The sequence below is a fragment of the Micropterus salmoides genome, unplaced genomic scaffold (genome assembly GCF_014851395.1).
Source record: "Micropterus salmoides isolate LMB-PRFRI ecotype aquatic unplaced genomic scaffold, ASM1485139v1 Ms_hic_scaffold_8, whole genome shotgun sequence".
Lineage (NCBI taxonomy): Eukaryota > Metazoa > Chordata > Actinopteri > Centrarchiformes > Centrarchidae > Micropterus > Micropterus salmoides.
This window is the reverse complement of record NW_024044570.1, coordinates 366,027-379,441: the sequence shown is the minus strand read 5'-3', so window position 1 is coordinate 379,441 and position 13,415 is coordinate 366,027. Positions and strand designations below refer to the sequence as shown.

The following is a 13,415-nucleotide window of genomic DNA, read 5'->3' as shown; positions in this document are numbered from 1 at the left end:
GTAGATTAATTGATTAAAAAGAATAAGTCACTTGCTGCCCTCTTTAATGCCTACATTTACAGAAGGCTGCTTGATTTTTGGCAAAAGTCATAATCGCAATTTTTTTTATGGTCATAATTGAAATGAACACGATTATTGATTGACTTAGGAAACGTCGTGCATTTATGGGACTTTTAAAAATAAATGCTTCATTTTTTAAAACGATTATGCATTATCCAAAATAGCCCATAATAGTAATGAAATGTTTTTAACTTTAAACAGCATCTTAGAGCCAAGAGGAAGACGGCGACGCTGCGTCTGTGTGTTTGTGCGTGCACACGGATCGGAGCAGGTGACGGGTGAAGACGCCCACTCGTTATGTGACGTAACGCCCAAATTTAACAGGGCTGTTCAAGTTAAACGGTGAGGAAACTGCTAAATCCGCCTGCGGTAGAAGACGGGGGCACGGAGCAGGTGCAGCAACGCGTGACACGCCCGCTTTAAGCATAAACGATATGTGAACTGTGACGCTTTGAGAGTCTCAGGCTGAAGCTCATAACGGTGACTGGCAGGTTGTCGCAGCTAAAACCAGGTGGTGTTGGCTCGAGCTGAAGTGAACGTCACAGCCTGCTGACGGGGAGTCGGGCTTTTAGGGAGGGGGAAGGGACGAAATGAGTGTCATTGCAAAACAGCATGCGCACAATAATCGATGATTCGATTAACTTGTTTTTAATGATCGTTGGAAGCCAAAATGGAAACGTGATTAAACTTCGATTAATTGCACAGCCTTACATGTAGTTTTAAAACACCGCGTCGATATTCAGCTGTTAGTTGATGGTACGAAGCAGAAAGTGCGGTTAAGATGGCGCTGGCGTGTCTGGCGTCTATCACGAAGAACATTAACTCTCTGCAGGTATACGACTGTCAGCTCAAACTCTGGGCAGTGTGCTCTTCTGCTGTTGAAGCCGCTGAATTGTTCTTGAACCTCTTATGTTTTATTCCTTTATTAAACCTGTTTTTTCTTTTTAAATGTGCTCTATAAATAAAAACAAAAGCTGCGTCCAGCTTCTCAAATGTGAAGTTTCTTTCTTTGTTATAATGATCATATTATAAACCAAACAGACGTCGATAAGATGATCAGCAGATGCCAGGTACTCAACACTGGAACCAAATATAGATAAGGCTGCGTTCTGTGGTGGCAATCAGCTGGTCCAATGTCTTTATTGTCAAATTCTTTTAATTGTGAAGGTTTTCAGTAGGTTTGTATTCAGCTTCAGGAAGCAGGGCTCAGAAAGCGTCATGAAGGCCGTAGCTGCTGCGCTGTTTCAGGACTCGGAAGGTGTTGGGAAGGACACTTCCTGTGTCAGTGTCACAAACTCAAGCCGGACCAAACGTAGAGAGCTGATTAAGTTTGGTTTAGTTGCAGCTATTAAATGAGACGGAGGTTTTCACAGTTGTCATTCTGAGTGAGGAAGCAGCGTCGGTGAACAAAGAGCCTGAAGTATGTGGCTGGGTGTGTCGCTGTGTTGGTTTTCTTCCCCCCTCCTGTCAGATTACAGCTCTAACCGCTGCTCACACTGAGTTTCACACAGGTGGATTAATACAACAGTGTGATTTACCTGAACAGTAACTTTCAGAAGCGGGCTGGTTTCATCATAGTTAGTTTATCTTGGCGTTTAAACCTACACAGGATTAAACAGCTGAGAGGTTTTGGCTTTCCTCACAGAGCTGGGTGGACGCCCACATGAGTCACACTGGGTTCTGCGGCGGCGTGAAGTGATGTTTGTCTGTTCAGTGCAGAGCTGGCGGACTGAGCAGGGGAAGAGGTGGGGTTTTCCACAGAAAATCAAACGGACCCGCGCCGAGGTGTCGACCCGGCATCAGACTCTGACGGTGTTCACATTACCAACAAACGCGATCTGATGATTTCAGGTGGCGGTCAGAGGAACCGGAATTACAGCTTACGCCTCCATAAACAGAACAATCAGGGAGCTGAGCGGTCTCTGATTTCCATCTTAGGAAGGTGATGAACTAAATACAAAGTCAGCTTTTCTTATTTGAATAGCTGCCTTTAGAGTTTTGTTATGTGACAGTCAACGAGGATTTTAATAATATCCAATACCAATAAATCAGATTTAAAATCCTCAAATATCAAAATCCGTCTCGGTCGGGTTAAACTTCCTTATGACAATATTAGATTTATAGGATATTTATATTTACATGTGGTTGTACAACCTATGAGCTTTTTAATCTATAAATGGATTAAATAATTAAAAGTTTTTACCCACATCGTAGCCGTCAGATTTATTTTACCCGGCAGGAAGGCGTGTACTGACTTTAAGCCCGTTTACAGTAAATGGGGTTCCTCCTGGATTTTTTCATTATTGGGTACAAATTGTATTTTGTCATTTTGTTTATTTAGTTTTTCGGGCTGTCTCCTAAGTCTTGAGAAGGATCCAGGACCCCGATGTGTATTCATGTGTATTTGTGTATTATTCACAGAACAGGATACAACAGTCGCAGCTTGTCTCAAAAGGACATAAGTGCAAAGCTAAATGTAGTGGAACCGGTGACGGGCGTTCTGCTCACTCCCACTTTGCTCTCGTGATCTCGTCTCTGGCGCTGAATGTCGGTGAAGTCGGCTAAACCGCAGGATTTCATGTGTGGTAATTATCCCTTTAGATAAAGGCTGTAGGGCGGGAGGGAGCAGGTACAACGTGCTCCGTGACATGTTTTATAGCTAACTGCAGTGGCGGGCTGCTAGTGTAATGCCATTAGCTGCCATTTAATCAAAAGTAAGATGTATTAATGAAAAAATCCATCGGGAATGTTTATTGTGTCTACAAAGAAAACATCGTCTCTATAGGCAACACAAGGCAGAAGCTGTTTAATGCCAAGAGACCCCGGCCGAAATATTTAAAATAAACAAAGCACTTTGTACATCTGGACCAGTACTGCTCTGCTGTTCTGCTGGTGGGCGTGTCAGCAGGTCAGTCTGGGTCACATTTCCAGGACCCTTTATTTATTTCTCTTCTCCCCAGCTGAGCACTGAGTCAGCTCTGTGCTGTTTATAACATCTGTCAGTCCTCTGCAGTACGCGCCCCCCCCCATCCCACAGACGGCCTATTCCTGGCTCACGGTGCGGCTGCCATGTGGAAAACGGGCAGAAATGGCAAACGCTGTAGGTCTGCAGGCGTTTGGCTGCCGGTCGGGGCTGGAAGTTAAGGCCGGTTTACCTCAGGTCAACGGAGCACGGCAGGAAAATGACTCTCACTGGCCTCTGGTCCTTAAATGAGACGGTTTAACCACGATGTCCTCGCCTGACACCGCTGCCAGGCTCCACAACACCGCCTGAATGCACCCTCGCGCTGCAGACTGGCGCTCCACCGATATGGCTCTTTTTTAATGGCCGGTGCCAATTTTTCAACATGATAAAATGCCAGTAACAAAGAAAAGTGACGCGTAATCTCGTTCTTTCATGCAGAGCACAATCTAATATATACGTTTTCTTGGCCTGTTATCCGTTGTTTCAGATTTTAATGGATAAAATAGTGTTTCAATTAGGATTCCTCCTACTTGTATGGTATGTAGTGGTGATTGGATTGTATATGAATGCTTAAATTGCAAATATGCATTTGTTTTCTTTTTCTTTTAATATATGAATGCACAATAAATTGAGGTCGTTTAATATAAAATAGTGCAGTTAATTGTAATGTGTTGTGTAAAGTATGTCTGGTGTGGACTCCAGGAAGATGAGCTGACCGTCATGGCATCTGCTAATGGGGATACTTTAAATGCATAAAAACATAATTTGGCTTCTGCTGTAGATTTCAGAAGGTGGCCGGGGTTTAAGGGAGAGCAGGGTTCAGTTAGTTCTCTACAGTATAACAATATATGTAACGCTGGTTAGGGAAGGCGTTGGATTAGATTGGAGATGAAGATACGTGTTCAGGGCGGACAGTTTGTTTATCGGCCTCAGGAGTGCAGGCCAACCGATTAATCTACTACGGACGAGCTTGCAGTGGATTATGGGATGTTGCAAAGGTCCTCCAACTTTAGGCAAACAATGAAATGGCACAGGTGACATATTGAGTAGCCGCTTCATTCATAAAGACACGAATCTACCACAGTCAAAAGGAGAAAGTTCTCTGCAGTTTACGCTCTAACCTCTCCTTTCTCTCGTCTCTTTCAGGAAACTGAGATCGCTGCAGAATGCAACCATGTAAGTGTCTTTCCTCCTGGTGTCACTGTGTTAAACTCCACTTCCCAGCCTGCACCGCTTTATCCTGTCATTCCATGTGTGTAGGATTTTCTCCACTGATATATGCACGAGTTTGGTTCTTGAACAACCAAGATGAGCATTGATTTGCTGAGTTTTAGGTCCCAAATCAAGGTCCACTTACTTTCAACCTGCAAGCTTATTAGCTTTTCAGATTTCATCCACAGCGCCTTGAGATATTCTCGTCTGCTCTAGCTTAAAATGTAGGCATCAAAGTTTGTTCTTGACCTTGGAGAAAATACCAGAGCCACTTACTAACTTTTCCCCCTGAGCTCTCAACTGTATCACCCGGTTAAATTAGATGTTGCATCATAAATCTGTTTTTTGCAACAGCATTTAAAGGACTGCATTTCAGTGTTAAGCACGTAAATACTGCTGAAATAATAATTATATGTAACTTTGAAACCAAATTTTGCCCAGTTTTAACCTACAGTGGCTATTTTGGCATGCAAATCAAATCCATCACAACAAAAATGCCAAGTTGTACCGTGTGAATTAAAGGTTTTATTCTAACGCCGGCCACAGAAGTTTAATAATGACAGCGTTTTGATAAGAGAGAGACGGAAGTAACATCATGATCCAGTTTGTTAGACTCTGTCTGGATCTGGATAGTGAGTATAAATCTGATGTTTTATGTATCTTCTCTCCTCCAGCTGCTGTGGAACTACAAGCTGAACCTGACCACCGACCCGAAGTTTGAGTCTGTGGCCATGGAGGTCTGCAAGACCACCATCCCTGAGGTAAGTCTCTAGAACCAAAGCTGTGCAGTGCAGGATTTTTATCTCAGCTTCCAGGAAATGATCAGGTGTGGTGTTTAGTGCTTGTAGCTGAGTGTAAAGGAATCGGCCCCAGTCTCGTCCACGTTTTGTTTTGTTTTTTTCCATCTACCAGGCTCTTTGTTTGTTGACAGTCCACACAGCTGCTGTAGTGGTCTGACGAGAACGATCCTGCTCCTCTTCACTGCCGCTCTCAGAAACATATTTGGATTCCTCCTCGGTTAAAAAAAGGGAGATTTAGCAGAAAGTGAAAAACATAAAACCACAAGGTCTCCAATAAAACCTTTATCCATTTCGAAACCACAATCTGTTCAGTTCAGCCTGATATTTTTTTTTAACTAAATGAAGTTTCAGCTCAAGTCAGTTCAGGAAAGACTTCGACTGTTAGGGGACATCAACAGGCTTGTCACATCTGTGGGAAATGAAAACATGTTTTTCAAGGCCGCGCCTGATTCTTATATACAGTAATCTGTAATCAGCTCGGCTTTGAAGCAGGTGTTGCTAAGAACTTGATTTCCTAATGAGATTGTAGATGAGTAGCTCAGCCTGCTTGTTTGTTAAAGTATGATGAGTTGCTTTGTGTGGTGTCTGAGAGATCTCAAAGCACCTCAACACAAATGAAGCAAACATCTGCAGGCTTTGATAATGTGTAGACGGCATAAAGAAACAGAAGACAGGCAAGTGGAAAATCAGCGGGAAAATGATCACCCATCTCAGCGTTTTCTCTCGGTTCTACAGAGCGTTTTAGCATCTTTCTGCTTCTAGTTGGCTTAGGGTCACTCTCCACGCTCGTACTAACCTTACCTCCAGCAGCAGCAGTTTTCATCAAACTAGCTCTGGTAAAGCCGCTGTACACGACCTGCTCAGCAGTCAGACGCAGTTGGAGACCAGCTGGTAAAGAAAGTACAACATTTAGCTGCCAGATAATTTTCTCAGGAGTTGCGTGAGACGAAAAAGGAATTCGCATGACGCTGTGTTGCGATAGCCTATCAGTGTTGAGATTGTCCGTACGTCACCGACGGCTCAGAGCGTCGTGTGGAGAGAGCCGGGCAGAGCGGGGGATTGAAAATCTGCAGGCCGGCTGAGCGCTGCTACAAATAAACACCCGTCCAGTCCGACCTTGCTGACAACTACGGCGTTTGCTTGAGGGAGGAGCTCGGAGTAAACGGCTTTTATTAAATTTACTTTTTAGTTTTTTGGATTACAACGTGGATTTATCTTCACTTGAGCTTCTCAGCAGCTTCTGTGCACGTTCCAGTGTTGCTGGCGTCGTTTGGCACTACTTCATATTTATATAAAAACTGGACAGAAAGCGAGGAGGTTGAACTACTCAGAAAACATGCGTCTGTAACTTTATTCCAGCTGTCGTCGTACTTTACGGTGACCAAGTTAGCGTAGCATAGCCCTGATCGATCCGAACTCCATTCAGAAAACAAACATGTTAGAAGCTGCTGTCCTGCTGACAGACCTGACAAAGCATCAATTCACGTGTCTAACAGAACAGCATCATGTTGTAGTTGTTTCAGCATCAGTTTGATCCGTTTATTGCTCTTTAATCACAGCAAAATGTTTACTTTGGGTTCATGCAGTTATAGTAGTAACTAGTATAGTATAGTTGTAGTAATTCACGTTATTGCTTTAAAATCGCCTTCTAGCGGTGTGTGTGTGTGTGTGTGAACACTTGCAGCGAATATACTCGCGCGAGGAGAAAATTTGCGTTTGCTCTGAATGCGGCATAAAGCTTTGTATTGGAAAGGGAGGATTATTTTACTGAAATCGTTATGATGATAGGAAGCTGTTTTAGGCCATTTGTTTCTGTATTTGTACATCAAAATTTAAAACTTTATATAGCACATTTTTAACAGGGGTTTAACAACAATGCAGAGAAAAGAACATAACCCAGAAAGCAACCAGTCACCAAGCAGAACACACCCTTTAAAATCATAGACAACCTAAAGAAGTGGGTTTTTAAATGTGGTTTAAATCAGTCAGCTGATCTGATGGGAGAGGGGGGGCATTGTTCCAAAGTCTGGGTGCCAGGACAACAAAAGAGCCCTTAACCCTGGCCTTTGGTTTTTAGTTTGGCACGATGTACAGCCAACAGGTTGTGGTTGGATGTCCTAAGAGGAGGAGGAGCTACGCCGTGTAGTGCCTTTTTATTAGTCATTAAAAGCGTCTGAAAGTTGATCCAGAACTTTACAGGAAATAAGAAGACCCAGGGTCATTAAATGAATCTCATACAACATTCTTCTTTACAGGGAGTCAACGTAAAGAGGAAGAGTTTGGATTAAAAATGCTTTGAATTTTAGCTGCTGATTAAAAAGAAGAAATGTTGATGTCGTCATAAGAGAATAACTGAATTAGTAAAATGTTGCAGATGTTTGTTCATTAGTTAAGTTTAAACCTTGTTGTCAGTGACTGTCTGAACAGCATCACTAGAGACTCTCGGATGACCCATAAGCCTATTGTGTCTTTGTCCTAATGAAGCTGCAGGTGGTGTTCAGTTCCTAGCAGTTACAGTCGTGACGCTGTCTGCGCTCTTCCTGCAGATTAAAGAATGTGCAGCGGAGGAGCCGGGGAAGGGCTACCTGGTGTCCTGCCTGGTGGATCATCGTGGCAACATCAGCGACTACCAGTGCAACCAGTACATCACCAAGATGACCACCATCGTCTTCAGCGACTTCCGGCTGATCTGCGGCTTCATGGAGAAGTGCCGCAGCGACATCAACAATCTGCACTGCGGCAGCATCAGCACCGGAGAGAAGGTGAGACCCAAAGTGACTAAAAGTACAACCGCTCACTGCAATGTGTTATTTTGAGGGGACCGCAAATTTACACTGTTATACAAGCTGTACGCTCGCTACTTTACGCTGTTATACATGTTACACAAGCTGTACGCTCACTACTTTACACTGTTACACAAGCTGCACGCTCACTACTTTACACTGTTATACATGTTACACAAGCTGTACGCTCACTACTTTACACTGTTACACAAGCTGCACGCTCACTACTTTACGCTGTTATACAAGCTGTACGCTCGCTACTTTACGCTGTTACACAAGCTGTACGCTCGCTACTTTACGCTGTTACACAAGCTGTACGCTCGCTACTTTACGCTGTTACACAAGCTGTACGCTCGCTACTTTACGCTGTTACACAAGCTGTACGCTCGCTACTTTACGCTGTTACACAAGCTGTACGCTCGCTACTTTACGCTGTTACACAAGCTGTACGCTCGCTACTTTACGCTGTTACACAAGCTGTACGCTCGCTACTTTACACTGTTATACATGTTACACAAGCTGTACGCTCGCTACTTTACGCTGTTATACATGTTACACAAGCTGTACGCTCACTACTTTACGCTGTTATACATGTTACACAAGCTGTACGCTCACTACTTTACGCTGTTACACAAGCTGTACGCTCACTACTTTACACTGTTACACAAGCTGTACGCTCACTACTTTACACTGTTACACAAGCTGTACGCTCACTACTTTACACTGTTATACATGTTACACAAGCTGTACGCTCACTACTTTACACTGTTACACAAGCTGTACGCTCACTACTTTACACTGTTACACAAGCTGCACGCTCACTACTTTACGCTGTTATACATGTTACACAAGCTGTACGCTCACTACTTTACGCTGTTATACATGTTACACAAGCTGTACGCTCACTACTTTACGCTGTTACACAAGCTGCACGCTCACTACTTTACACTGTTATACATGTTACACAAGCTGTACGCTCACTACTTTACACTGTTATACATGTTACACAAGCTGTACGCTCACTACTTTACACTGTTATACATGTTACACAAGCTGTACGCTCACTACTTTACACTGTTACACAAGCTGCACGCTCACTACTTTACACTGTTATACATGTTACACAAGCTGTACGCTCACTACTTTACACTGTTATACATGTTACACAAGCTGTACGCTCACTACTTTACACTGTTATACATGTTACACAAGCTGTACGCTCACTACTTTACGCTGTTACACAAGCTGTACGCTCACTACTTTACACTGTTACACAAGCTGTACGCTCACTACTTTACACTGTTACACAAGCTGTACGCTCACTACTTTACACTGTTACACAAGCTGTACGCTCACTACTTTACACTGTTATACATGTTACACAAGCTGTACGCTCACTACTTTACACTGTTACACAAGCTGTACGCTCACTACTTTACACTGTTACACAAGCTGCACGCTCACTACTTTACGCTGTTATACATGTTACACAAGCTGTACGCTCACTACTTTACGCTGTTATACATGTTACACAAGCTGTACGCTCACTACTTTACGCTGTTACACAAGCTGCACGCTCACTACTTTACACTGTTATACATGTTACACAAGCTGTACGCTCACTACTTTACACTGTTATACATGTTACACAAGCTGTACGCTCACTACTTTACACTGTTATACATGTTACACAAGCTGTACGCTCACTACTTTACACTGTTACACAAGCTGCACGCTCACTACTTTACACTGTTATACATGTTACACAAGCTGTACGCTCACTACTTTACACTGTTATACATGTTACACAAGCTGTACGCTCACTACTTTACACTGTTATACATGTTACACAAGCTGTACGCTCACTACTTTACACTGTTACACAAGCTGCACGCTCACTACTTTACGCTGTTATACATGTTACACAAGCTGTACGCTCACTACTTTACGCTGTTATACATGTTACACAAGCTGTACGCTCACTACTTTACACTGTTACACAAGCTGCACGCTCACTACTTTACACTGTTATACATGTTACACAAGCTGTACGCTCACTACTTTACACTGTTATACATGTTACACAAGCTGTACGCTCACTACTTTACACTGTTTTACATGTTACACAAGCTGCACGCTCACTACTTTACGCTGTTATACATGTTACACAAGCTGTACGCTCACTACTTTACACTGTTACACAAGCTGCACGCTCACTACTTTACGCTGTTATACATGTTACACAAGCTGCACGCTCGCTACTTTACGCTGTTATACAAGCTGTACGCTCGCTACTTTACGCTGTTACACAAGCTGCACGCTCGCTACTTTACACTGTTATACAAGCTGCACGCTCGCTACTTTACACTGTTATACATGTTACACAAGCTGCACGCTCGCTACTTTACACTGTTACACAAGCTGCACGCTCGCTACTTTACGCTGTTTTACAAGCTGCACGCTCGCTACTTTACACTGTTATACAAGCTGTACGCTCACTACTTTACACTGTTATACAAGCTGCATGCTCGCTACTTTACACTGTTATACAAGCTGCACGCTCGCTACTTTACACTGTTATACAAGCTGCACGCTCGCTACTTTACACTGTTATACAAGCTGTACGCCCGCTACTTTACACTGTTATACAAGCTGCATGCTCGCTACTTTACACTGTTATACAAGCTGCACGCTCGCTACTTTACACTGTTATACAAGCTGCACGCTCGCTACTTTACACTGTTATACAAGCTGCACGCTCGCTACTTTACACTGTTATACAAGCTGCACGCTCGCTACTTTACACTGTTATACAAGCTGCACGCTCGCTACTTTACACTGTTCTACATGTTACACAAGCTGCACGCACGCTCGCTAGCGAAGTGTCGTCACATGAGAAGAATATTTACAAAAATGTGAGGAGCGTACTCACTTTTGTGAGATACTATATCCAAAACTAGACATTTAAACCATGCAGGGGTAACAGGCCGGTCAATGAAACTCTTTTAAACTAACTAGTCAGGATTTATAGAACAAAAACATGGAAGAACCACCTCCATGCTCGTACTGGGTCATCTGGCTGAACATACTGGAATACATCTGTTAAAATGGTGGTGATGGAACAGTGGATAAGACACGTGCCTTTGGTGTGAGAGACCAATGCGACCCTGAGCAAGACACTTAACCCCTCGTTGCTCCAGAGGCGTGCGACCTCTGACACGCATGGCAATTATAAGTGGCTTTGGATAGAAGCGTCAGCTGAATGAATAAATGTAAATTAGGGCTGTCAGTATGTCGGGGCTCAACAGTATTATCACATTTTTCATCAGTCAAGTGATTTGGAGTAAGAGTGTCTGTCACCTCACTGACAGTGAAGCCGACCAAAGCCTGCTGGGAGGGATCCATGCGGGCCCAAAAATGACTCCCCCGTCGGACATGAGAGACGTAACCGTACTGCTTAGATTATAGACTCTCCGCAATCTAAAAAAGATATTTGGCGATCAGTGACGCTGTGTTGGTGTTTGGCAGGTGAGCCTCGTAGGTGGGCTGATTAAACAGTGACGATCCGAGTCAGACAAACACACTGAGCCATGAGACTTTTTGTTTCTGCAGCTGTTCTACATCATTAAACCACGGTTACGCTGCGCGATCATGTGCAGTAGACGCTGGTGCCAGCAGGAAGTAGCCCTGTAGTAGTATTTTATTGCAATTAGTCATTAGGATCTTTCGGAAAAGCACGATTAGTTTACACGCATCAATCGTAGCAGCATGCAGAAATGTTTGGGGGTACAGCGCGAAACCTGTGCTGCAGAGCCAGAGGGTGGGCAGCTAAGAAAGAACTGTCCTGTCCAGTATTTTGTGAGTGTCTGACCAGTTTACACACCGAGGTGCCTCTTGTGAACCGGCTGCTTCCACTCGGCTGGAATGGGAAAAGAAGTTTGAGCCAATCGATCTCGCCGCTGAGCCAAGCTGAACCTCAGAAGCCCGTTACACATGCAGTTATTATGGGATATCACGTCGGCATAATTAGAACTCGGAGCAAATAATTTATTTGTCAGCGGGAGCGGAGTCGGCTTCATTATCAGGAATTTGTCAGCTCGGAGGGGAGATTAGACTGACCAGGTTTACTCTGACGGAGCTTCTCTGAAAAAATACCAGACTCTCTCTGACAACATGACTTGTGAGTGAAAGGAAACGGCGCTCTACTGGGATTAGTGATGCTGTAATCTACATAGTTTGTCTTTTTATTTTCTTAAAAAGAGTTTTTTTGTTTTTCAAAGAGCTGTACAGTGCTTTGGATTTCACATCAAACGTCTTCACTTCTGGAAAAAGAGAGGAGGAGTTTGTTCTCAGTGGAAGTTCAGTTCCTCTCTACATGACTATCGGCTGTTGGCGGTTTAGGGCAGGTAGTAAAGTTCTACCCAATAAGTTTCCGTTAAATGTTGATACATCAGTTGTCATGGTACAGTCTAAATAAATATGGCGATTATTGAACTTGTCAAAGTGTACTTCCAGGTGTCTGGAAGTACTACTTCATCTGTTGGTGCGAGACCTCTGTAGCCCGCTACTAGCACAACGCTCCCTAATCTCACACCAAACTGTGGGTGGTCGAGTTGCATTGTGGGTAATGTAGGCGTTTGGTTTTGACAACGAAGAATGTGTGGAATAAAAAGTTCAGAGGGTCAGTTCAGCCACCAGACTGCAAGACTCTGTCAGACTTTTTCATCCTCAGCCCACTGAATATAATTTATTTCTGCTTCTATGTTAATGTGTATTCTCTGCTACGTAGCAGAGGGGAGTTACAAACTCAGTTTCACCCTATAACCTGTTGAACTTACTGTGGATAAAGCACAGAACAAACGGTCATCAGTTTTCACCGAATTACTCTGTACAGATGAAATGATCCTGTTGCCAGTGTGCGGGAGGATCATTATGGGGCGGCTGTGGCTCAGGAGGTAGAGCGGGTTGGCGGTTCAATCCCCGGCTCCCCCTGGTTGCGTGTCGAGGTGTCCTTGGGCAAAATACTGAACCGGTTGTTTCGCCAGTGTATGAATGTGTGTGAATGTTAGTTTCTGTTTGAGCACTTAGGCTCAGTGTATGAATGTGTGTGAATGTTAGTTTCTGTTTGAGCACTTAGGCTCAGTGTATGAATGTGTGTGAATGTTAGTTTCTGTTTGAGCACTTAGGCTCAGTGTATGAATGTGTGTGAATGTTAGTTTCTGTTTGAGCACTTAGGCTCAGTGTATGAATGTGTGTGACTGGTGAATGCAGTAAAAGTGGTCAGAAAGGCGCTATACAAATACGGAGCTTTTACATTTTGTTCTTATCCAGAGGTACAAGGACACTGTTTCTGGTGTTTTTGTTTTCGGATGAGCGTGACCCTCCTTGATAAGCCTCCAACAAAAGGAGGTTCCTCAAAGCAAGCTGACGAAAGGCTGCTGTGGTAAAGCTGTTGCAACACTGAAGTGACGAGGCATCTGCTGGTCAAACATTTGCATATTTTGCATGTGTACAACTGGTTAAGAAGTACCTCCCAACCTGAACTGAAACTCTAAACAACATGTACATTATATATTATATGACGTAGGAACCTGA

The 13,415-nt window shown here is 43.6% G+C and overlaps 1 protein-coding gene across 3 annotated transcripts in view; it reads left to right on the top strand.

Annotated features, from left to right (window-relative positions):
* Positions 1-13,415, top strand: part of LOC119894379 (Golgi apparatus protein 1-like) — a 39,571-nt gene that overhangs the window by 7,719 nt on the left and 18,437 nt on the right. For 2 of the 3 annotated variants that reach the window (XM_038707088.1, XM_038707090.1), the window contains exons 2-4: positions 4,172-4,201; positions 4,912-4,998; positions 7,584-7,799. In XM_038707088.1, coding sequence (XP_038563016.1) covers positions 4,172-4,201; positions 4,912-4,998; positions 7,584-7,799 — 333 coding nt within the window. Of the gene's footprint in view, positions 1-4,035; positions 4,060-4,171; positions 4,202-4,911; positions 4,999-7,583; positions 7,800-13,415 lie in introns of those variants that run through there. The other variant, XM_038707091.1, reaches the window with a different exon arrangement.